Below are 24,722 nucleotides of genomic sequence, written 5' to 3'. Positions count from 1 at the left end.
GAATCAAAACTCAAAGGTTTGCTCTTCTTTCATATTTCTGTTGGCTCTGCGCTGTTGGCCAAGCCAAAGGGGAAGAGGTATGAGAATGAGAATGAGAAGAAGAACTTGCTTTGTGGCAAAAGTTTTTGGTTGTTTCTATCGGTTGTTGTGGTTGTGTTGTGGCTTTTGTAAGTTAGTTTGCATGTGCTGACAAGCCTCAATAAACTTCAATAAACTTGTTTTAATATCTCAACAATTTACTCCTGAAACTTGAAAGAGACCGTGTAACAATAGAAAACTTCCTTTACGTGGCCAGTGAAGATGTCTGGCTTGACATCTTTCCACTACATTGGAAAATCTGTAAATACCTTAATTAAAGCTCATTAAATCTAATCCAATCACTCAAAATCAATGTTTCATTAACGAAGCCAAAAGTCACGCACAGTTTGTTTTTGATTGTCGGGGCGTTTTCTGGGCTTCTTTTTCGGTACGCAAAATTGTTTAATGGTTTTGTAAAAGCCAATTAAACACCCAGCTGATAAGAGCTGTTTAGCCAATTCATTCAATGGCAATCAATAAAAAGGGTAACACAACTGGGAGTTGATATTGAAGGCCTTTCTTCATTAGGAGCAAACCTCATTTATTGTCTGTGTAAATGGCATTCGCTTGTTAAGAACATTTACTGTAACATATTTATGAAACTATGCAAATTGCTATTAATTTTCTTGTATTGTTTTTAGAGTAAATAAATAAGTTTGATGTCTGTGGCCCCAGGCTGAGACATAGACCAGACCAGACCCGACCAGGCCAGGCCTTGCGTGTTCCCCGCTCATTTGCTCATGGCAGCAACCTTCGCGGCGTGGCGAAACAATTTTTGTTTGCCCTGCCCTCATAAGCAATCGGCTTCAGTGTTGCCATACATGCCCCCTACAGTCCCCTCATTCTCGTATACCCCACCACATTTCCCAGGCTGAAGCTGAAGACATTTTGTGGCCTATTGAAGCTTGTCTTTTACCATCGTCCCAACTTTGACCTGACAGCTGCTTCTTGTTCCCTTTACGACGTTGCAGACATGATGGAAAAATTATGATATTTGCATACGTTCAAGTTGAGAACTCTGTAAACTTCTTTGATTCACTTCCCCGCACAGCGGTAGTTGTAGATTGAACACGAGCTCCTCCGCTATGTGGGTTAGACTTTAATACTTATTTGTATTTACGACATTTCCAATTCTGTTGACAAATACAGCCGACTCGCTCGGCTCGATTCTAATCGCTTCAATTGCTTGATTGTTTTGGGTGGCAACTCGCTGGCATGCAACCGAAGATTGCCACAAACGTTGCAGACCTGTTGCCACTGAATGAACTTATTGTGCTTCCACATACGAGACTTGTATGCACGAGTTGCATAACTTTTAAGTAACTGTCTCTCTCATCTCGAAAAGTTGTCAATCATCTGACACATTTTAAATCACGTACGTGTACTTCATGAAGTGTTTGGAGTAAGCCAGATATATTTATAACTGAAATTTAAGCGATAGCATATAATAACAATAATAAATTGAATATTTTATTATTTTTAATTTTAATTAATTTCATTTATTATTTATAATAATAATGTTTTACTACAGAACGAACTAATATAAAAAAAATATATTATTTATTAGGTTAGCTATTTTGGATTAGTGCAACCAATTTATATGGCTTTAAATAAATAAATAAACAGAAAATAATGTATTCTTAAAATAATTAAAAATATACAGATCACAGTATTTTTTAAATTATATGTAGAATATATTGATATACATATTTATATTAGAAATAAATTTAACTGTCAGATTTCTTAAATACATATATAACATACAGTCATTAATACATAATACATTAACAGAATAATTTATAATTAAACTGACTTACTAATAGTTTTGTTTTAAAAATAAATATATTAATAATTCAAAAATATTCTCAATTAATTCATAATAAATTCAACATGTGAATCATTCATTTATTTTCTCTATTTATAATCTAGTTTGTTATAATCACTATTCAAATAACCGCAAAATAGCAATGTGAACTCCAAGCAATGTTAACTCAAAATGGCACTGTTAACTACGCGCAATAAGAGAAAATGTTAGTTCAGCTGATACAAGCATAAATGTAGTACATTTGTAGATTTAAACTTATCTAGAAATGCTTTTTCTTTGCAGCTCTACTTCAGACAGTCTCCCAGTCTTATCTTCTCAAGATAAGAAATGTCTTAATTAATTGAACTCAATGTCAAGGGTATTGCTTAGCAGTTGCAAAGCATTCAGCTTTTGTATGGATGTAGATATTATATATGCTGGTGAACATATGTATTTTCATAATTACATATAGTATATACATATGTTTGCATGTAAAAGTATAAATAGCGGTATTTGTGCCGCTCATTGCTTACATATAAGGCAGCAAATGAATAGCCAATACATTAATTATAACTTCCATATTTTTCAATTGTCGAATAGGCTGTAAATACGGCTGTTTTTTGCCGTACCACCCACAATAATTGATTTTTCAGTACTCCCAAGCAATACACACACAGTAAATACAGTACATAAGAATCTATGTGTATGTATATATATAATATACTATACTAATCAGAAGTATACACACACAAGTGTAAAAACGTGTATACACACACATACAGACTTGTGTATGTATGCGTGTATATATTACGCATATACATATGCATGTTCTGAGAAAAACAAATTAAATTAATCTATTAGCTATGATTGTGTATTATTCACACTGTCAATTTCATAAGTCACATTGAAAATGCCGTAATTTGTGTTTTTTTATTTGTTTTTATTTGTAACGAGATTAGGTTATATAATTTATGTAACTGTTGTTTGCGCGGCTCATCAAACAGGAGAGAGAAGATCTGTTGGTAACAATAATACAATTACAATTACAGCTATATGCACACATGCAGGCATGTATGTGACATTAATATACGAAGTTTGGTGTATGTATTGGTGTAATTGTAGTTTTTTTTTATTGGGTAAACTGATAATGCGTGTGTTTGTATGCGTAAATCGGATGCTTCTCATCTATAGAATTAAATGCTACACCTCCTGTTTGTGCGTATTGAGAAGAGTTAACATTGTTGTTCTTTTTTATTTAGCCTGTGTATTTAATCCTTGCTCTGCATGTACTTGATCAAGTCAATGACACGGTTGGAGTAACCGAACTCGTTGTCGTACCACGAAATCAACTTCACGAACTTGTCGTTCAGAGAGATGCCAGCCTTGGCGTCGAACACCGAGGAGTGAGTGTCGCTGAGGAAGTCGGTGGAGACAACCTCCTCATCGGTGTAGCCCAAAATGCCCTTCAATGGTCCATTGGCAGCCTCCTGCACCTTGGCCTTAATCTCATCGTAAGTGGCGCCCTTGCCCAGACGCACGGTCAAATCGACAACGGACACATTGGGTGTGGGGACACGGAAAGCCATGCCAGTCAATTTGCCATTGAGAGCTGGGATCACTTTGCCAACAGCCTTGGCAGCACCAGTCGATGCTGGAATGATGTTTTGGGCAGCGCCACGGCCATCACGCCACAACTTGCCGGAGGGGCCATCGACGGTCTTCTGGGTGGCAGTGGTGGCATGCACGGTGGTCATCAGACCCTCAACGATCTCGAAGTTGTCGTTGATGACCTTGGCCAAGGGAGCCAAGCAGTTGGTGGTGCACGAGGCGTTGGACACAACCTTCATGTCGGGGGTGTAGGCATCCAAGTTGACGCCGCAGACGAACATTGGTGCGTCGGCAGATGGGGCCGAGATGATGACCTTCTTGGCGCCACCCTTCAAGTGAGTGGAGGCCTTCTCGGTGGTGGTGAAGACACCGGTGGACTCAACAACATACTCAGCACCAGCGCTGGCCCAGTTGATGTTGGCGGGGTCGCGTTCGCTGAACACGGTGATCTTCTGGCCGTTGACGACCAGGAAGCCGCCCTCGGCGGACACGGTGCCCTTGAAACGGCCGTGGGTGGAATCGAACTTGAACAAGTAGACCATGTAGCTGACATCGATGAATGGATCGTTGACCTGCAGATGACATTTGGATACATTGTACATACAAATTTCATTATGCGGAAAACTAATTGCATCAAATTTTAATTTACAGCATTATTTAAAATATGTTTTTCTTCGCTGTTTATTCACTTACAGCAACGACGGTGGCGCCCTTGTCGATGGCGGCGCGCAGCACCAGACGACCGATGCGGCCAAATCCGTTAATACCAATTTTCGACATCTTTTTTGGATTTATGAAAATTTCTTTTCTGGATCACACTTTTACTTTCGCTCAGTTCACCCGTCGGGAATCAACTGCAACTGCTTTGAGTAAAACGACTTCAGATTCGCGTATCGTCTGAGTTCAAAGTCAAATGAAGGACGTTTACGTCACGCCCACCCCACCACGAAGCATGGGCAAAAAGTACGCCATCGAAAGCTGATTGCTATACGACTAGCATGCGCTTCGCAACACTATCAGCTGGAGGAGCCAACTTCACGTGAGTCAAATGTAAGCGCGTAGTAACTTAAGTATTTGTTTCCCTCACTCAATGTACTCGCTTAAAATACGTTATTTATTTGAAATACTGTTTGGTTACAAATGCGTTACATAGCGTTTTACCGTGCGTACGCGAATTGTATGTATTTAATAACCTTGTGTGTATTTAATAACCTTTTCAGTTGAACGTTTGTGCTGTCTAATTGAAAGCATTTATAAGCACAGCTTCGTTAACGAAAAATATAATGTCGACTTCGATGCGTGAATAATTTAAATCGTAATATGTCAAAATGTTTTAATGCGTTTTTGATGATACACAAAACTAAGTGACAAAGGGCAAATCAAATTAATTGTAATCGACGCATTGTCAAATAAATCGTCTTCAAATATGCGAAATATCGAGGAATTTCTTTATGCTATTATTGTAGAAAGAGAGGCATTAATTATTACAAATATTGTTCAAGTCTAAATTTTATTTTAATGAAAATGTATTATTTTTGCGTTTTAAATCTACGATGACAAGAAATATTTTGATAAATGTCGGGTTTAGTTTTAATTAGTATTCTTTATCAATTTGTTTTGTTATCAGCTTAAAGATTTTAGTGGCTCTGGCTTTGCACTTTGTACCACATAATTGAATTGTAAGCCAGAAACAATAACAAACAAATGAATAAAATTTGTTATACTATCGTTTTTTTTATTTTTGTTTGAAACTATAATTTTTCTCTGCTCTAATTCAGAAATCTATGCAATTACTATACTATATTTTTTCCAACTAATCTCATTAACTTTAGACAAATTTCAATTGTTTTTAAAAAAGTTTATTTCGTGTATAACATTTGACATGATATGTACATCGCATCGTATATATCTTAATCGTGTTTGAGTGTGTGTGTGTGAAACCAATTTAAATATTGAGGCAAGTTATAGTAAGTCGTTTCGTTCAAATTCGTGTACAGAGACAACAACAGCGACTTCAACCACGACGCCAACTTAGAAAACTTTAACATAAGTACAAGCATGCTTAATAAATAATTTAAAATACGAGTAGTTGCTGCAGCAACTTCTTCTTGTTGCTGCTTTCTACTGTCTACTGCTGTGGAGCACGCTGGACATTGTCGAAGGGCACCAGGACACCGGGTGGACCGCCAAAGCGATTCAGTTGATGGCTCGAGGCAGCGCCAGCCAGTTGCTGTGGCTGTTGATGGTGTTGCTGTTGCTGTGTCTGTGGCTGTTGTGGCTGCGCTTGCTGGAAGGGTCTGGGCGCATTCTGTGGACTCAGTACACCGCTGGGAGCCCCAAAGCCGCCTGTATAACGACCTGGAGCTGGCGTCGCTGCAGTTGGACGAACTCGATTCGCCTTCACCGCGAAGTCATGCTCATTGCCAGCCACGTAGATGTCTGGCTTGCCAGCATTCAGAGGACGCAACAGACCCGCAGGTGCTCCGAATCCTCCGGTATATTTGCCTGCGTTGTTGGAGAGCGCCGGAGCTGGAGCAGGAGCAGCAGGGAAAGTGCCTTGACCCTCTGCAAGAGGTTATAACAAATGTGTGATTTAATTTTAGTCTAAAATATATTTCATGTTTGTACAGATATATACTTATTTGTACACTTTGTAGTTAAATAATTCGAGTATTATATGAAAGATCATTATCAAGAATAAAGAAGTCACTTTTGCAACTTTATTTTTCACTCGCTGTACACACTATTTTTCTTAAAGAACCTTAGAGTTTTTAACATATCTAGGTTAAATTCTCAGCCCAATTATTAAGTAATAAAAATGTCTAAATTAATTTTCATTCTACAATTTTGGAATATTTTTGGATATAAGAAAAACAGAATTACAACATCGTTATATTGGATTTGAATCAGTTGCAGTTGCTTTGAAGATGTTGATGTAGTTCGATTCTTCTCATATATCACAATTTACTAATAAAAATGATAATATTCAGATTTTAATTTAAATCAAGGATTAGTATTAACACTTGGTTTCATTGCTCTTATTTTGTAATTTAAATACTGTGCTGTTTATTGAGCATTTTGAAGTATTGCATAATTTTGAAGATGTCAACATTGCAGATAGTTGCAACATTTCGTGAGTGAGACATTATACTTTGCGGGGTTAAAGATTATCAAATATACTATATTATACTTGACTGTTCTATTATGGCAAATAGTAAGAAGAAGAAGAAATTAATAAACCGCAATAACTAAAATATACCAAAGGATATATTTGGTATATTGATATAGTACTATATTCCAGATTGTCAGCCCAAGCAACCCGTACGTAAAAGTTTATTTCCCATACAAAAGAATTTCTTAAATAACTTCTTCAATTTTTGTCTGATCGTAACCAAATTCAGGAATCATAAATACTGTAGTTATTTGTGAAGCTCTAGCTTTAAAATTATGCTCGTTATTTGATTTTGTTCGATTTGCGGGTCTCTGAGATCTAGGTGTTCGTACGGACAGACAGATAGACGGACTTGGATATATCGTCTCGGCTTTTGACGAGTTTATATACTTTATGGGATCGAAGACGCATCCTTCTGCCTGTCACATACATTTCCTGCAGGCGCAAAGTTATATACTCTAAGGATAGCGGGATTAAAAAGTAATTAATTAATGGACAGCGATCTCACCTTTGCGTACTGTATTCACTGGCGTGCTGATGACCTTGCCTTCGTCGCTCTTGGTGTACTCGACCTTCTGGTTGTCATTGGCGTTGAGGTTGCTGCCGAACTGCGTCTGCGACTGGGAATCCTGGCCAGAAATAGAGTTGGAGGCGGGAGCTGGAGCTTGAGCTGGAGCTGGAGCGGGGGCATCGAAGCGGGCTGCAAAATGCGTGATAGAGTTTGTAGTAGGATTCTGGTTGCTGTTGTCGCTGTTTTGGTTGTTAGTTGTTGTTGTTGTTGTGGTTGATGATGCTTCATCGCCAGCGGGTGGGATCAGCACCAGCTGTGGCTCATCAGTGGCCCCAGTCGCATCATCAACATCAACGTTGCCTGGAAGCGTAAGCGTGACTTTGGATGGAAAAGCGGAGGCAACAACGCCAACAGCAGGTGCAATAGTACTAGTTGCTGTTGTTGCTGTTACGGTTGCTGTCGATGCGGCAGTTGTGGATGAAGACTTGCTGCTGCTGCTGCTGCTGGCAAAGCCATGTGGCTGAAAGTCAGTGGGCTTACTACCTCCCGGTTGTTGCTGGCCAAAAGCTGACGTCTCTGGCTCCTTAAAGTTGTCCGGATTGTAGGGCACACCAGGACCCACATCGGGATAGTCAAAGTCCTGCAGCCAAGGTGGCAACGTGGCCGAGTCGAAGGGATTCACATCCACAGGTGCGGGTGTCGTTGTGGTGGTTAATCCCGGAGCTGTGTGAATGTTATTTGCATTTAATTGCGGTCTAAAAATGGGTGCTTTGGTTGTGGTTGTTGAGGTGGTGCTCGTGGTTGTTGTGGTTGTTGTGGTGCTGGGTGCTCTGGTCGACGGACGTCGTGTGGTCGTCGTAGTTGATGTTGTTGGTCTGGCTGTAGTTGTAGTTGTAGTTGTGGTGGTTGTCGTGGTTGTGCTTGGCTTCACAGTGGGCGGCGGGGTCAACTGAATGTTGGACAGATCCACGAATGGCTCAAAAGGCGGCTCCAAATCGTCGAGCAGCGTGTGATTGTATTGATCGTTGTCCGTGGGCACAATAAAGGTGACGGCCACATCGAGATCCGGATCGGTGACATCCTGCAGCCAAGGGGGCAACGTATAGGCGTAAGACTCCTCGTTGTCCAGCTTGTAGAAGGTGGAGGGATCCAGAGGTGTGGTGCTTGGACTAGGACGCGGCGTAGTCGTTGTCGCCCTGGTGGTGCTCCTTGTGGTTGCTCTGGTGGTGGTGGTGGTGGTCAAGGGTGGACGTGTGGTGGTGGTGGTTGTGGTGGTGCTAGTGGTGCTTGGCGTGGTGCTCGGACGTGCTCGCTGCGTCGTTGTGGTGCTGTAGTGCGCTGTGCCGCGATTGCGACTGGGGAAACGTCCCTGGGTATTCCTGGGCGTGGTGCTGCTGCCCACGTGCGCATTGGTGCCATGCGCCTCGGGTCCGTCGCGCACCAGAGGGACCACAGCCACCTGACCGGTCGTCACATGGCCCGGCGTCGGTGCCACCGGTGACAAAGCCTGTCCGCTGCCCAGACTGAGGCGAATGTTGTGAGTGCCTGGCTGCTCCACACCTACCACATGACGCGTGGGCTGCTGCTCCGTGATGATCACTGGCTCCTCCACCGTCTCGCGCAGTGGTGGCAACAGATCCCAAGCAATCACCGACAGAGGCGTGCCATTGGGCGAGGGCAACCAGGGCACGGGGCCATCAATGTTGGGATCCTCGCGCTGCAGCTCGAGCAGATAGTCGGGCAGAGTGCCGCTGGTGAGTTGTGGCGAGAGAGCGCTCTCCTCCTGCTGCTCGAGCGGCACTAGCTGCGCCTGTTCCACCTCCACTTCGGCGTCACTCGATGATTCATGTTCGGGTGGTGTTAGTGATGTGGCTGGTGCTGGTGCTGATGCTGATGCTGGTGCTGGTGCTAATGAGGGACTGTTGTTGTCGGTGTCGATGTCGTCCGGAGTGGGCTGAGCCACCGCTATGGCATCTGCGAGTAGTGGGGAAGGAGTTGGAGTTGCAGTTGAGATGCGCTTTTTATTAGGCACTTTAGCTGCTGCAGCGGGTGCTTCGGGATTAATTGTGAGCAGGGTAAATGTGGGTGGTGCGTGCTGTGGACCAGCCGCAGTGATCACAAATTGCTGTTGCGATTGTCGCTTGACGTGGTTAGAGGTGGAAGCTGAGACTGAGACTGGGACTGGGACTGAGTCTGAGACGGGGTCGGGGTCGGAGTTGAGTGGATGGGAAATGCTTGTTAGTGGTTCTACGTGTGTGTGGTTGTGGGTGCGATTGTGGCTGATGTGGGTGCTGGCGAAGCTTAGGCTACTTGTGCTGCTATCAGCTGGTGCTACCAAGCCACCGGCTGTTTTTGCATGTTCTTGGGTTTGTGTTTGCGTTTGCGTATCGTTCTCGTTGTTGTTGTTGTTCTTGTTGTCGTTGTTCTTGTTGCTGTCACTGGTTGCTGCTCCACTTGCCGCGGTTGTCAACTCACCAATGTGCGGTGGCAGCAGATCATCGGCCGGCTTTCGTATCTCTGTGATGCCCGAGGCATAATTGGGAATCTCGAATTGAACGCCCTGGGCACTGACCACCTTGCGGCCATCGGGCGTATCGATGGGACGCAGTGCATCGATGGGATTGCCATAGCTATCGATGGCCCGTTCACCGCCTTTACCATTGAATGTCCCCTCGGTTCCCTCGGAGCCAGCTGGCTCAAGCAAAGGCGGTTGCAACTCTAAAGCAAATGGCGATGGTCGAACATCTGCAGAGAAGGTGGGGTAAATTTTTGTTGTGGTTGTTGGTGGTTGGTGGTTGTGGTTGTGGTTGCGACTAATGTGTGTATGAATCTTGATGTGGTATGTAACAATGTACTATGTGGATGTCATGTTTGTGCTGCACTGCAATTTGCCGCAGAGTTCAAAAGTGCTGTTAGAAACAAGAAGGCTGATAATAAACGCCAAAAGAAGAGATAGAAGACACTCCGAAGAAGACACTCAATAAGAAGCAGGCAAAGAAGAGGAAGAAGACACACACAAGAAGAAGAAGAAGAGACAGACATAGTCGAAGATGAGACAGATGAGGCAGCCCGTGGGTGGCTCTTGGCCAATTTGGCTGCCATTGTTGCTGATTGATTGACATTGGCTTAAATGGCCCATATATTTGTTCGCTTCGTTTTGTTGTTGCTGTTGATGTTGTTGTTGTTATGTCACGTTTGTTGTTATTTACAGAGAGGCTTCAAAATGACACACAAACTTGTGCTGCACTGTGAGACAGCCCAGGCAGATTAGCTAATCAATGTTGCGGCTCATTTGCTGGCGTTTGTTGTGTCAAGTTCGTTGCCTAAGTCTTTTGTTTTGCACCACAGGCTGCAATTACATTTGAACTCATATTTGCGACTTTGCCAACTTCAGCAACTATTATGATCGAACTATCTTTACATCTATATGTTTTTTTTAGTTAGTTTCCTAAAATATGGATTAAGCGATTTATATTCTAAAACTAATTATTTTTGTTTTCCCCTTCCCCTTTGCATTTATGTTCTTAATAAATTGGTTGTCCTTGATAAATGGTTCCCAAGTTGAATTCTTTATAAATATTTTCTCATTTCCACTTTCATTTTAAGTTTTTAGTTCTCCTGCTACTAAATTACAAATTTGATCTTTATATTATCTACATTTAACACTATATTCCCTTCCAATATTAAATATATGAATCAGTATTTAGATATTCTTCTTAATATATATATTTTCCTTTTTCCTGCTTTGTTCCAGTTCGTCGTTTGATCTTTTCTAGCAATGCCATGCTGGAATTTTGCTTTGCAAGGTATTTAACCTTTAATTCTTCGACTACGTCATTTCAATTATGGCTTACCTAACTGTTAGCTTTCGTTTCAAGTTTGTTGCCTAAGTCTTTCGTCTGGCATCTGGATTTTTGTTGAAAAAGTATTGTCTACCATTTGAAATTCAAAATTTGTTAATGCATAGCTACAGTTTTTGTTTTTGCCAAAATCATTTGTTTCGCAGCTCAAATGTTTTCTAGCTATTCATTTACTCTCTTCCCGATTTATTGTTCAAGTCATTCAAGTATATAGTATAATTTTATTTCAATACTCAAATTAAAACTCGTTATTTATAGTATCAATATAATGTATAAGAAAACATAGTTCGACGCCTAAATCAGTAATATTATAGATTTCTTGTTTTGCCTTCCATTGTTAGAGAAATTCTATGTTATAATGTAGATAGTATCATAATTTATTTACTTTTGATTTGTTATTTATTCTGATTTTTATATATCTCTTAGCTGTAGTTCTTCGCCTAAGTCATTTCCTTGGCCACTTGCCTTGTCGATTGACTCTCTTCTTAATTTTTATGGTTCTAGTCAATTCAGTACATTCTATATTTCAAATTCAAGACTCAAATAAGAACTCGTTATTATAGGTATCAACTAATCCTAGTTCATCTTCAAAGTCATGTTTTATATTTTATTTCACTTAAGAGTTGGATATTGAAGTATTTCCATTGTTCTATAATTAAGATAGTCCTATTTTTTAATCATTTGTTATGAATATTGAATAAACGTTTCAGATATTTATAGTTCTGTATGCTAAAGTTCGTCGCCTAAGTCATTTGTTTTTGCAGTATGCTAATGTGAATTAAGTGACAGACACATCTTGTTACAGAAATCTCTGTGACGCATGCGAATATGAATGTGAATTATTGAATTATTGGAGGAGAGAAAAACCAGTCTAACTTGATCAGCCTAACCTTATCCATCAGCCTCAGCCACGCCTTCAACTACAACATACTATACATATATGTGTGTGTGTATATATTCTCGACGGAGTTCATGCGACGCTCAAAGATATGTGCGCAGTTTGAACCTGTCAACGGTCGGTCGTGCATTGAAGAGGAAACACTTGAGTCATGGCGAGAGATGTGCTCGATCAATGTTTATAACAATTAATAAGCCAAGTACGAGACTAGCCGGATAAGTATTCACAAATTGTACAATCATCTGTGTCATTGTTCTGCCTAATATTTGATGTTTCCCATAGATAGACGCCGCGTCGCTTCGTGTTTGATAAATGCACAAAGTCACAAAGTCACAAAGAGTTAAAGAGAGAGAGAGAGAGAGAGAATTATTTACATGCCAATTGTCGGCATTGTGTGAATTAAGTTAGTTCTGATTGTGGTGTGAGTGTAATATTATGTATTAATTATATTCTAGTGGGGGAATTCCATAAACAAAGTGTTTAGAATGTGACTAACAGAAGAGAGAAACAACTAAAGATTCGATTTTCTGACTGAGTTCCGGTTGCTAAACATATGTGCATATGTATATTCAACTTAATTTCAAATTCATCTGATACATCTCACTTATTTATGTCTGTGATTTGCATTCATATTGCGACCGATTCTATTTCTAAATAAATATGAAATTAATATGCTGACTGTATATTCTCTTTTTTTCTCCTTTCCTTGACAGACAGCCTATCAGTTTCAGCTGTAAAAACAAATGGCAAATTCTAAGGCTGATGCTGATGCTGCTGATGGGGTTGAGCTTTATCAGCAGTCCCTGAACTTTTCATATGCTTCATTAATATTAGCTAACAATCTGACGGCCCTCGTCGGAGTTGCACATCTCATAAATATGAATTGTTTTCAGATTTTTATCGAAAGGGGACGACAGTCGAACAAGTCTCGTAAACATGCTGTGAAAGTGCTTATAACAAAAAAGACATAAACACATAACAAATAAGTAATGATTAATTATCGCATCAATGCGGAAAACTTCCGAGAATCGATATGTTACCACAAAAGATTCTTATTTTTAACAAGAATGACGAACTCAACTTCGGCACGTCAAAGGTTAAAAAACTGCTGATTGAAATATTGGCAATAAAAAGATAAGTTTCCTATTGCTTACGTGAGAACTATGTGACTCACTTCATCAATTTGCAGGAGTATTCGAGTTTAATGAAGATTAATTGTTTAATTTGAAATAGATAACGTCAACTAATTTTGACATAAGCATATAAATATGTGTATTCAAAGAATTTACGTAATTTCAATACGTCTTCTGCTAAGCCAAACAAATATTTCCAACAGTTTTTGCAAAGATTCCAAAAATACACTCTTCCATTTTAAATGTTTAACGTTGCTGGGTGATAATAAATGAAACGAAGTAGAACTTTTGTTACTAATTAAGTTGTGCTTTGTACAGAATACCTGTTTCCCCTGACTAATTTCTAAGTTTAATAAATAAGATAGTCTTTTGAACTATTTATAACTGGCTGCTAAAATATAACTCTGGTTTTTTTTTTAGTGGCCATTCAAGGCACGCCCCGAAACTAGTTTCAAGTTCAGTGCCAATTAATTTTTTCGATTGTTGTCATTTATTATCAGTTGATGTTTTCAGTATTTTTCTGTTTCTTTTTAATTTATTTTTTAATTGATTGACGACTTCACGACATCTGCACCCACTAAATAAAAATGAAGAAAACAAAAATTAACAACAATGGGACGACAACTCGAGTTGATTATTGTTTTGCAAAGTTGTTTCATCTTTTGTTTATTATTATTTATTTTACACTTGCCAATTTTACAGTTTGTTTGATTACTGATTTTTTTGACAAGCTTTTGCCATTTGGGCAACCTTCGTCAATGCGAAAAACATCAACAATAACAAAACCATAAACAAAATGTAATGGATTTTAATATTAATCTCTTGGCGTGATCAGAGTTGGATCGTTGTATCATCTTGGGCCTTGAGTTATCGACTTATTGAGCTGTTGAAATTCGCACAAACCCACACAGATCAGTTAACAATATATCGCATCGATGTACTCACTAAATGATGTGCCCAAAATGAAGAGCCAAAGCCATCAAGACGTGGTTGTAAAACTCGCGCTTGTTAATAATATTTTATTACTTTGTTTCCATTTTGTGGATGCTGCTGCTGCATGATAATAAATTCTGAAATTCCCACACCAAATGTGGCTTGATGCAAACACTCAGTGCTAATTAGTATAATCAGTGAAATTATGGAAGTTGCATTTGCAAAGGTCAAGGCGAGACAACATACAAATTGACTTCTATTTTCAATGTGTAGTAAACTGCAAGTTTATACCCTGTAACGGGGATTCAAAAAGTACAAAGCTGATTTTATTTGATACAACATTGTTAAAAAGTTACACAACATTCTGGATATATACTCGTAAGAACCTAAAGCTAAAAATCCCCCTCGACTTGGAAACTTCCCAATTGTAGCTTAAAAGTGACACTAGCGCCATCTATTGCTCGAGGGTAACTCCCAGTTGAGCAGCTCAGCGAACATCAACATCGCCTCGTTTGGTTTATTTTCCAGCTAATCATAACAAAATGTGTTGCAATTTTCACTTCTTTATCTTTATCTGTGGGCTCAATGGAAATCCATTAATGACGCAAGCATTTGAAACTCACGCCGCAGATTACCAACTATTATTAACCATACCGCCAATATCTAACAATATCTCGTACTATGTGTAATGGGCTGCCCATTGTGCTTGGCTATTAAGCAATTACGAAACTCACAAATAAGGCTTAGTTTTCCATTGTGTACCCCAACAGCAAATGGAGGAATTTTAATCTGTGCGAATCTCATAATTATCACGTACGTGCATTCGTCTTGTATTCATGTGAATACGAGCGAAGCTAAAGTATTTAAAACCAAAAAAATACATTTTAAAAAATACATTATAATAACAGAGCGTGGAAGTTGAGCTAGCAAATCAATAGACGATGATGATGATGAGGAAGCCTCTTTTCACAAATGAATAACAAAATACAGCCTCAAGGAAATTGCACGATTATTTATTGGTTTGATAAGCATTGCAGATTTCAATGATGTCTCTATCAAACGTTTGAGTAGCCAACGATTTAATTGTACAAATTCGATGCATATAACAGCTTTCATCAAGGGTATCTGTTACGCCTTTAATGCAGAGAAAGGAAAGCGAGAAAGACAGTCAGATAGAGAGATAGAGAAGACAAGCTTAACAAATTGTCATAACAATTTATGGAGTTGTCGATTCCCTTGGGGCTGTAGATAAACAGCGCTAAAATGTGATTGCTACTGTTGGAGAAGTGCCCCGAACCAGAGGCCAAGCTCGAAGGTAGCTGAAGAGGAAGATGTTCGCTGAAGACGCCGCCAAAGTCGAAGTCGATGTTGAAGTCGAAGCCTTGCCAGTCACGTTAGTTGACTCTTATATAAGCTACTGTAGTTTTGTTTTCTTTTTTTTTATTTATTTTTTGGTGTTTTTTCTGGGCTTCTTGTCGAAAGATGTCTCGAATTTCATTTACCTTTTGGAAATGAGACGTTTTTGTCGCCGTTGGCAAACTTTTTTTGTTTTTGTTTTTGCTGAGTTTTTGTCGGTGCGACCCTTGGGGGGATCTGCAGAAAATGATATGTGCCTAGTGTTTGGTTTGTTTGTTTACCAATCATAAAAAGAAAACAGAAAAGCGACCAAAGACTGCCGACTGGCGACTGCAGACAACTCACAATTCAGTGAAATAGTTACAAATATCATTGGAGGGCATTTGACAGCTAATTTGAGGCCCCGTGCCGCCGCAGGGTAAAAAGATCTCGAACGAAGATCATCGACATGAAGATCTCTGAAGATACATTCATGTTGCATTCGACGATGAGTCCATTGGTCAATTGGTTCATCGGTGGTAATTGGTTAGGTGGACAACGGTAAACTCTCTCGATTACCAATGAACAATAACATGATAGCCATTTTTTTGTTTTGTTTTTGGGTCATGATCGTAACGCAATCCAATGAAGGTCGTTCATGCAACTGGATTGCTCGAGAGGTTAAGATGTAACAACAAGAATAATGCTTCACTGTAAGTGTGTAAATGTGTCTGTGTATGTGTGTGTGTATGTATGTGTGTGTGAGGATGAGTCTGTGTTGGTGCTGAGAATTAGTAACAAATTGATGAGCATTACCAGGGACAGATTAACTACAAGTTCTATCTACAGTTATGTACAAATATTTACGGAGCATTAAAATTAGTCACAGACTGCCAAACAAGAAAATATCAATGAATTTACTCTTTAATTTGAAATTTTATGTACGTCATTTATATGAAACGAATTTAAATTAATTTTTAAAGACTTGCTTCTAATTTTAATATTTTTATGTTATTTCTTAGTGCATTATTTTAATGTTTATTAATAAGCAAACAAATTCTTGATAGTTTGAATTCTGGTATGATTTTAAATTAGAAATTCACAATACTAAAGGTTTTGATTGATTTTTGCAAGAAATGTGATAAAATTCGATTGGACTTCTAGAATTTTTTTTCAGAGTTCAGAAGAAACATAAATTTACATTTTAATTAATTTTTGATAGTTAATATTGAAAAAAAGTAAATTTCGCTTTAATTTAATGACATATTAATCAATTTAATAACTTCAAAAATATACGTTTTATTTGTTTTAGTGCTCATATCTAAATCAGTTATAAGCAAATTGAGAAACTGAGGCAATAAATAAACATGCATTTATTGGAATTTTCGATTTGGGTTTCACATGCGTATTTGAAAACGTAATAGAAGAAAGCAAGAGGCGAAAAGGAAATTGCAAGCAAACACTAATTAAATATCTTATGTCTATGCAAATTGATTACGATCGCATCGAATCGTAATCGTAATCAATAGCGAAGAAATGAGCTATGTTCGGATGCTTGTATCTACATATGTATGTATGTTTGTATGTATGTTTATATGTATACCAGGCCTGCCGGCAGCGATGTCGATCCGCAGTAGCGCCAATGTTAGCAGCAGCGCAAATGTAACGGTAGCAGTGACGCCAGCAGCGCTGCGACTGCGCAGCTTCGAGTTTGAATTACGCGCGTGCATTTTAGATTTGGGAATTTTCAAAGTAAAATATGTATATATATCTGTTTGTTTGTTATATATTGCTATAGTTATTGTTATTGCTCGGCTGGTTTATTTAGAATGGGGCATTGCCCAAAAAGAGCCGCGAGGAATAATTAGCGCGCGTAGGCGGAATAACAATGATCAAGTCGAAGCTGTTGTCGCGAGGATGACAAAATCCACACAGAGCAGACAGCAAGAGATGACGCCGGCGTGCACACAAAATGCCTGACTTATTGCCAAATACAAATAATATGTAATATTAATTTTTTTCTCTCTTTCTCGTATTTATTTTTTCTTGCACACAAATTTCAAATCAATTGTGACACGATTTCACGATTCGCAGTCACTGTGTGAGAGTGAGAGTGAAGGCGCGAGAAGCGGCGATGCGAGAGCGAGACCGAAACTGTGATTGACTCGGAGATGAGCCGGAGCCGTAGACGGAGACGGAGACTGTGACCGAAACTTGGAGACACCGAGATGATGATTAGATGCGCGAGGCGCTCGAGCGTAGCAGAAACACGTCCGTAGCTCACGAGTTCTGCGCTTTTAATAAACTTGGCCGTCGCCAGCGACAACGAATGAAGCTTGGCTTACACATTGGGTGCACAGTGGAGGCTGCGTCGTGCGTCGCTGACATCGCACAGTGTGACAAGCCGACAAAACCGGCAATGCTGCGTATACTTGATAATTCACAAATAACAATCTGCCATAAATAGAGAACTTCAGCTGCGTTTAATAATTGCATTTTGATTAAAAGCACTTCTTATATTTGGACTGAAACAAAAGATTGCCTTGAAATTCAGTATTGTCTCAATCAATTAGCATTTCAGTAGCTAACGTTTGCTTATATAATCTTTCTATTTTTATATTACTTGTTTTAACCATGCAACAGAATTCTTTCTTTTTAGTAAGTTATTAATGAGCGACAACAAAAACGTTATCCATTGTATAATTCGATTAATTTAGCAGCTCATATTATTTGTTATGTACAAATAAAATACAAATTTGGTAAGCTAGATTGATTTGTTAAAAATGTAGATCATAGATAAGAATTTATTGCAAAATGTACAAATCAATTTTTAATATTAAAAAGTGTACATTACTTTAAACTAATGAATCCGATATAGTTTATAATAATATATAGTAAATGTATTTATATTAAATAAAACGAATTACTGAAAAATGTAAGTATAAATTATTATTTTGCGCACAGAAATAAGTTAAAATGTAAATTAAATATATTGAATTCAATTTTTATCATCACAAGAATTTACTGGAAAGTGTAAAAATGAATAATTATTTTACATACACAAAATGTTAAATTTTTGTAAGATGTAAATTAATTTGATTGATCTTAATTCATCTTATATAAAACATAAAAATTTATTACAAAGAAATATGAATATTTTTCCACCTTTATTTTCGTACTTCGCCCCACTGTTGCCACTGTAATACGGAGTCAAACAAAATGGGTAAACAAATTATCTGGCCCAAAGGAAATTGTTCAGAGATTGCAGAATAATATTTGCTATAGTACTGAGCAGTTGACACTCTCTCTTTCGTTCTAAAATATACAACAAGTGCTGTACTCAGAGAAGTCGGGTAAAACCTCGTCTATACGGTTATTGGCAGCTGCAACTGGAAGCGGGAAACGGGTGAAATTAATTGATGCACTGTAATTGTAATTGCATCGTATAGTATCTTAACGATAGAACTTGTATGTTTTGCATAGCTAATCTCGCAGTCGGCATTTCCAATGTCGCTCAAGGTCGAGTGTGGATCTGGACGTAGGCACGATCCGAATATAGTCGATATTGACGTATTGGGGCTTTAACATTAACATGTGCTCAACATTCTGTTATTGGCAAAGCAAGCGCACACACGTTTCAACATTTGGGAATATCAATACATTATGCAAATTTGATGAATGAAAACCGAATGTGATAATGCCAGAAGCATTTGTATCTTTATTGTTTGTTTATTTTGACAGACGGCCGGTTTGGTGCTTGAGTTGAGTTTTTGAGTTTTTGCTTGAGCTTTTCAGTTCTCAAGCCAAGATGTGTCTTGACAGTTGAGAACCGTTGCAAACAATGCATAATTTATGCGGTCTTTAGTATAGATCCTGTTCTTCATTTATTTTATTTGAGTTTCGTCAATTCATTAAGCTTGTTTCTTGCTGTGCGGCGAAATTCTTTTGTGAAGCAAATTGAGATCTGCTTAGCATTTGCATTTAGTCATCATCAATTGCAACCGATTGTGTTGACTCATCCTCAAATGCTTATATAAGATCAGCATCGAAATTGGCGGCATCTCAATGAAATTGTGCAAGTCCTCTTCTAGTTAGACAAGTCAGTTTCACTTTGGGGTACATTCAACCCCAACGTGCAACGTGCAACGTGCAACTTCCCTTCTCCAAGCAGTGCTTACATCACAAGTACGAACAGTGAATCAATACATGTGTGATGTATTTGTAATGTATGTCTCTGTGGCGCTTAATTATGCCAAGAAATGATGTCAGCCATGGTTCCGCATTTGGGATTTATCCGCAGTCAATTGAGTGCAGAGAGTTTCCTATGCCTCTAATGATGAGCAGCAGCATGATGAGGAATCACGCTCGTACATTATTGTTACAATTACTATCTCGTCTGGGGCGATATTACCAAATGGACACGGGACAAGCTTACGGGCTACCTACCTACCTACCGACCATAAATCAAATGCTGACTGTGGCGGGGGCATCAACAACAACAACAACAGCAACAGCAGCAGCAGCAGCACCAGCTACAAAGCCATCAATGGGACGTGCCGAGGCTCAGCGGCGTCAAAGAAGTAATCAAAATTGTATTACGAAAACAAACGTTTTTATAAATTTCTCGTCGCCGTGTTGTTATTGTTGTTGTTGTTGGTTTTTATTTTGTTTCCTACTTAGGCGAAGTAACAATGGTCCAAGCAGATGCCGATGCCGATGCCGCTGCCGAGTCCAACTCAAGCTCTAAGTGGAGGCGCCGCAAAAACGCAAAGTCAGCGGCAACAACAGCAGCAACCACGAGACAACAATGCAGTGACAGCATTCACGCTATATATTATTTACTTTAATAGAGTTAAGAGCCCGCTTAGTCGGGGGAGGGCTGCAACGCCGAGGGGGAGCCGCAACAACACTCTTAGTTGGGAAATGTCGCTGTCGCTGTTGTTGTTGCTGTTGCTGTTGCTGTCGCCTTCGCTGCGTAATCCACAAATTGAATTTTGGCTTGGACGACGACCCTTCACCTGCGCACCTTTTTTCTTTTAATTGTCATAATCATTAATTTCACAAACATTAAACGCTTTTGTTGATGCAAATTATCATGCTTTCTTCACTCGACTCGACTCGTCTCGTCTCGTCTTTTCTCGGATCGTCACACAAAACAAATTCATTAATTAAATGCTTACATTTCCTTTCATGAGATAGGCATTTCCAATATTTCATCAAAATAAAAACCAATTGAACAACAACAATCTGTCGAAAGGTTAATCTTGCAATGAATATTCACGATTTGAAATTCCAAACACTTGGCTGCAATTGTTGAGAGTGCAGGCGGCATTAGTTTTGCCGGCCCACACGAAAATCATTTCGAAAAACACGCCAAAAACTTCAGAAAAATACTATACAATAAAGTCTAAAAATTAACAACAACAACAACTACAAAAATAATCACTTGAAAAGTCATATGAGCGACCAGTTTTGGGTCTTGAGTGCGGCGCTGAACCAGTTGGAGCGCATCTTCTGCTGTAAGAGTTTATCAACAACAGCTATACAATTTTATTGCAAAAATATTGAAAAAATGCGTTAAAGCAACAACAACAACATCAGCAGCAATAACAACATCAACAATGACAGCATAAGCTTTTGTTGGTCACCCTGACCTTAACACAAATTTCGTCTTAATATTAAGCGACAGACGGACTGACAGACTGACTTTAAACTGGGTACGTGCACAGCCTTTTGGACAAGTCGGGATTGAGGCCTGCACTCTATTCATATGCAAAATTGTGTCTTCCATTTACAACAGTCGCATTTTACATTGACGAGCCAAAATTTATTGCAGATGCTTGATAGAAATTCCTCGATCTGTGTGTTGAGTCATATAAATATCATAAATGCGATATATGGTGTCGATTTTGCTGAAACAAAATACCCCAAGGCATCAAAAGTCATTAAAGCTTAGACTTAGTTGACGAGCACGCGGACTTTGTGGTTATTCATTTGCGTGGGTTTTTTGTGTGTCTTTTTTTCTTCATTATTTTATTCTCATAATCGAGCATTCACACATAGAAGAAGAAAGTCAAGAATAACCAGAACGGGTTTCAAAATACAAATAACGCAAAAACGGAACTTAAGCTCCGCTTGCGTGATCAACCCAACAATGTATATTCTACAATTACGTTGCAATTCAAAATTTCAAAATGTCACGAGCCGTTACGAACACGAACTGGTCTCAGTGACGTCACAAGAGCCCAAGCGTTCGATAACATTAAATAATAGATCACGGGTGGTTCGATTATCTGAGCTGATTCAACTGCTAAGCGGAGCAATTTAATCACTTATAATGAACTTGTGTATTTAAATTTTAAATTAATTGTTTTTTGTTCTTAATTACATTTCTTACTTAGCAGGATGTACGAACAAAAAGAACACTTTTATAACCATGAACAGATTTGATTGATTCGCCAGCCCTGGTCAACAGCTGATTGTCTCTGCCCCAAAAAAACTCAACAGACAACGAGAAGACAAAAAGCAGCAAACAAAAATCAGCGATAAATCAAAGGACAACAACAATAACAAATGAGCGCTCTCTTTCGCAGCTTAAACAATTTTTCGTCGAAGCGTGAGAATGTCATAAAAGAGGCGTTGATCAACACACTCAACGAGAATGCGCGAGAAATCGAATTCGAAGTCAAGCAGAAAGGATTGGGTAAGTCGCAATTTGTTGCAAATAAATAGACAAAGAATGAATCACTCATTAACTATTACTTATGCAGAGGTGCTTGGATTGTGTGAACAAACAAGTGCACTATGCACCACATTGGAAGCAGTCTTTCTGCACGGCCTCAAGGACTCGTTTTTGTGGGCCACCATCAATGTGATTGCAGGCGATGTGGAGCGACGCCCAGAGCCCAGTTTTTGGTCCCCAGCAATGGTGTTCATGCACAAGCAGGTTATCGAACAGATCCAGGGCCTAAGCCAGATCACCTCGGAGATTGGACAATGCCGTGCTTGGGTGCGACAGTCGCTCAACGATTGTGTATTCTCCGCCTACTTGAATAACATGCGCAAGAATGGTTCGGCCTTAAAGCCGTACTATAAGAATACGGCGCTGCTGAAGGACGCCGAAGGTTTAGAGACGGCGGCCAAGATAATGGAGAGTCTGGAGGCATATGTTGGCTTCGATTTGCCCGTCAACTCCAGCCTGTTGAATCAATGGCCCGATTATGCTCTGCAATTGTCTGATTTGTGGACGCCAGCGCTCAAATCGTGTCCAGTGCGTAGAGGATAGAAATACAAATAACCGCTTGACTAATCGTGCACATCTCTTACAGATTAGCAGTGGAGTGGATGTGGCCAGCTCATTGGTTTCGGAAATCGTGGCTATTCCCACGCCACAACCCCTGCAGACCAATGAACTCTTCTCGGAATCCATTTCCAATAGCCCCTTCAGTCGTGGCGGACACTTTGGCAATGCAGATCTCAATCAGCACGAGATGCTGGACTTGTTCATGCAGAAGGTGGATGAAATGGACATCATTGATGAGGAGAAGACTCAGCCACAGGCATCAGAAGCAACAAGCACAGCCGATGATGCCAACCCTGAGCCATCAGAGCCAGCTTCGAGCAGCAAGCAACGCGTGCGAAAGCGATCCATGCGACACATTGAGGAAACATTCGCTGAGTTGCCACATGGCAGCAATTCGCTGACCAATCTAATGCAAACCTCTTGGTCTGGTGATTTGGATGCAAATTCGCCTACCGACGAAGTATCCGCTTCACGTTTCTTTCAGCGCTCTGTAAGCATGACCAGCTCCGTCAGTTTGCGTTCCCCTAATACAGAGCGTTGCAGCTACAATGCGCTGCTGCGTAAGCATGAGAACAATCGCGAGGATGGCGCTGGCTGGTCACAGATCTGGGAGAAGTTTCGCGCTAGTGCATCCACATTGAATGTGGCACAGCAGCCGCAGCAGCAACGCGAAGCTGAATCCCTTCAAGCTGATGACTTGAGTGATCTGCAATCGCTGGACGTAAGTCATGAATATGTAATACATAATCATTGAGTGTGTGTACTCAATTGCTATTTACAGACCAACTCGGACTTTGAACTGATTACGTCCAACTTTGATATGGCCGAGCTGCAACAAATGGTGGCACAATTGTGCCAGCTGCCTCGCGAGCCTGGACTAAATGCGCAAGGTTTTCTTTGCCGTGGCTGTCAGCATCCACTTGGCGTTGGAGACAACAATTTCCAGTGAGCAACCTGCAAGAATTAAACTAAAATCTTCCACTAACTTTCTCATTCTATTTGCAGAGTTTGCGCATTTAGTGGCAGCTACTACTGCAACGGTTGCATGGAGTCGGAAATTCAACTTATTCCTGCTCGAATCATCTACAACTGGGATTTCCGCAAGTACAGTGTCAGCAAACATGCTGCCACTTTTCTCGCGGAGTTCCGTTCACAGCCCTTTCTGGACATGCAGCTGCTTAATCCAAGCATTTACTTTGCCTCCGAGGCCATGGCGGAATTGCAGTCGCTACGCATCCGCTTAAATTTCATACGTGCCTATTTGTACACTTGTGCTCCAGCTAGCATTCAACTGCTGCAGAATCATTTCTGTGGCCGCGAATATCTTTATGAGCACATACATCAATACTCCATTGCTGATCTGGCACTGATACAACGCGGTGTGCTGTGTCAGCAACTGCAGAAGGCCTTCAAGCTGGGCGAATCGCATGTGCTGAAGTGTCGTCTATGTCAGCTGAAGGGTTTCATCTGTGAGATGTGCAAGAGTCCACGAGTGCTCTATCCGTTTCACATAGCAACAACGTTTCGGGTGAGCCAATAGCACTATCCTTCCTCTGTATAATAATTCGAATATTTCTGTATATATTCTCAGTGCCTCACTTGTGGAGCTGTGTTCCATGCCGAGTGCCTTAACGAACACCAGCCATGCCCCAGATGCGAGCGTCGTCGTAAGCGTGAGGATCAACCACTGCAGGAGGCTGTGCAGGATTTAAAACTCAAGCATCAAAGTAATTAGAGGGCCATTTAGTTTGTAAGCAACAAAGTGCGATTGTTTACATTGTTTCTCCCCAAAAACGGATTTAGTTATACTACAAATTTAGTTAAGCTTACAATTGTTATTGGTATATTTATAGTATATATGAATATGTGTATGTCCTATTGCCGGTATTTACGCCTGCTCAAATAATTATTGTTTATACTCACGGCTATATATTTATGCGCTTAATTGTGTAACGAAATAAATGACAACCGCATTTAATAGTTCAATATCTTGGATTTTTAATATAGATATAGATATATTTATAAACAGAAGATAAAGGTCAATTAAACAACTAAATTAACTCATTTTATAGGCCCGAGAAATATCA

At 39.8% G+C, this 24,722-nt stretch overlaps 3 protein-coding genes across 6 annotated transcripts; 1 reads left to right on the top strand and 2 right to left on the bottom strand.

Moving 5' to 3' along the window:
- Nucleotides 1-3,120: 3,120 nt before the first annotated feature.
- On the bottom strand, nt 3,121-4,364 carry LOC133846346 (glyceraldehyde-3-phosphate dehydrogenase 2). Its single transcript, XM_062281286.1, has 2 exons — nt 4,184-4,364; nt 3,121-4,062 (listed from the first exon to the last, which is right to left on the bottom strand). Exons 1-2 carry the CDS (start codon nt 4,268-4,270, stop codon nt 3,151-3,153), a joined length of 999 nt encoding a protein of 332 aa, XP_062137270.1. The 5' UTR covers nt 4,271-4,364; the 3' UTR covers nt 3,121-3,150.
- Nucleotides 4,365-5,333: 969 nt separating this feature from the next.
- LOC133846345 (mucin-2) lies at nt 5,334-17,642 on the bottom strand. Of its 4 annotated transcripts, XM_062281284.1 has the most exons (5): nt 16,936-17,642; nt 9,649-9,918; nt 7,717-9,147; nt 7,171-7,362; nt 5,334-6,055 (listed from the first exon to the last, which is right to left on the bottom strand). In XM_062281284.1, the coding sequence occupies exons 1-5, from the start codon at nt 17,060-17,062 to the stop codon at nt 5,619-5,621; spliced, it is 2,457 nt and encodes an 818-aa protein (XP_062137268.1). In that variant the 5' UTR covers nt 17,063-17,642; the 3' UTR covers nt 5,334-5,618. The 4 variants fall into 4 exon arrangements, with proteins under 4 accessions (XP_062137268.1, XP_062137265.1, XP_062137269.1 ...); XM_062281281.1 differs by having other exon boundaries at nt 7,171-9,147; XM_062281285.1 differs by having other exon boundaries at nt 7,171-7,896; nt 16,936-17,641.
- Nucleotides 17,643-21,768: 4,126 nt separating this feature from the next.
- On the top strand, nt 21,769-24,621 carry LOC133846416 (pleckstrin homology domain-containing family M member 1). Its single transcript, XM_062281395.1, has 6 exons — nt 21,769-22,035; nt 22,103-22,602; nt 22,661-23,356; nt 23,417-23,580; nt 23,641-24,163; nt 24,227-24,621. Exons 1-6 carry the CDS (start codon nt 21,906-21,908, stop codon nt 24,368-24,370), a joined length of 2,157 nt encoding a protein of 718 aa, XP_062137379.1. The 5' UTR covers nt 21,769-21,905; the 3' UTR covers nt 24,371-24,621.
- The last annotated feature ends 101 nt before the right edge of the window (nt 24,622-24,722 follow it).

Source organism: Drosophila sulfurigaster, chromosome 3 (assembly GCF_023558435.1).
Source record: "Drosophila sulfurigaster albostrigata strain 15112-1811.04 chromosome 3, ASM2355843v2, whole genome shotgun sequence".
Taxonomy (NCBI): Eukaryota; Metazoa; Arthropoda; class Insecta; order Diptera; family Drosophilidae; genus Drosophila; species Drosophila sulfurigaster.
This window is presented reverse-complemented; position numbering and strand designations above follow the sequence as displayed.

What these genes read in the sequence shown, in the direction of transcription:
- LOC133846346 (XM_062281286.1), bottom strand. Translation starts at nt 4,270, where the DNA reads ATGTCGAAAATTGGTATTAACGGATTTGGCCGCATCGGTCGTCTGGTG. An exon ending in AGGGCGCCACCGTCGTTGCT is followed by an intron (nt 4,063 to 4,183) that starts GTAAGTGAATAA and finishes TGTCATCTGCAG; the next exon opens with GTCAACGATCCATTCATCGA.
- LOC133846345 (XM_062281281.1), bottom strand. Translation starts at nt 17,062, where the DNA reads ATGCACGCGCGTAATTCAAACTCGAAGCTGCGCAGTCGCAGCGCTGCT. An exon ending in CATCGCTGCCGGCAGGCCTG is followed by an intron (nt 9,919 to 16,935) that starts GTATACATATAA and finishes CCTTCTCTGCAG; the next exon opens with ATGTTCGACCATCGCCATTT. An exon ending in TCTGCTGCCACCGCACATTG is followed by an intron (nt 9,148 to 9,648) that starts GTGAGTTGACAA and finishes CACTACTCGCAG; the next exon opens with ATGCCATAGCGGTGGCTCAG.
- LOC133846416 (XM_062281395.1), top strand. Translation starts at nt 21,906, where the DNA reads ATGAGCGCTCTCTTTCGCAGCTTAAACAATTTTTCGTCGAAGCGTGAG. An exon ending in AGTCAAGCAGAAAGGATTGG is followed by an intron (nt 22,036 to 22,102) that starts GTAAGTCGCAAT and finishes TTACTTATGCAG; the next exon opens with AGGTGCTTGGATTGTGTGAA. An exon ending in CAGCGCTCAAATCGTGTCCA is followed by an intron (nt 22,603 to 22,660) that starts GTGCGTAGAGGA and finishes CATCTCTTACAG; the next exon opens with ATTAGCAGTGGAGTGGATGT.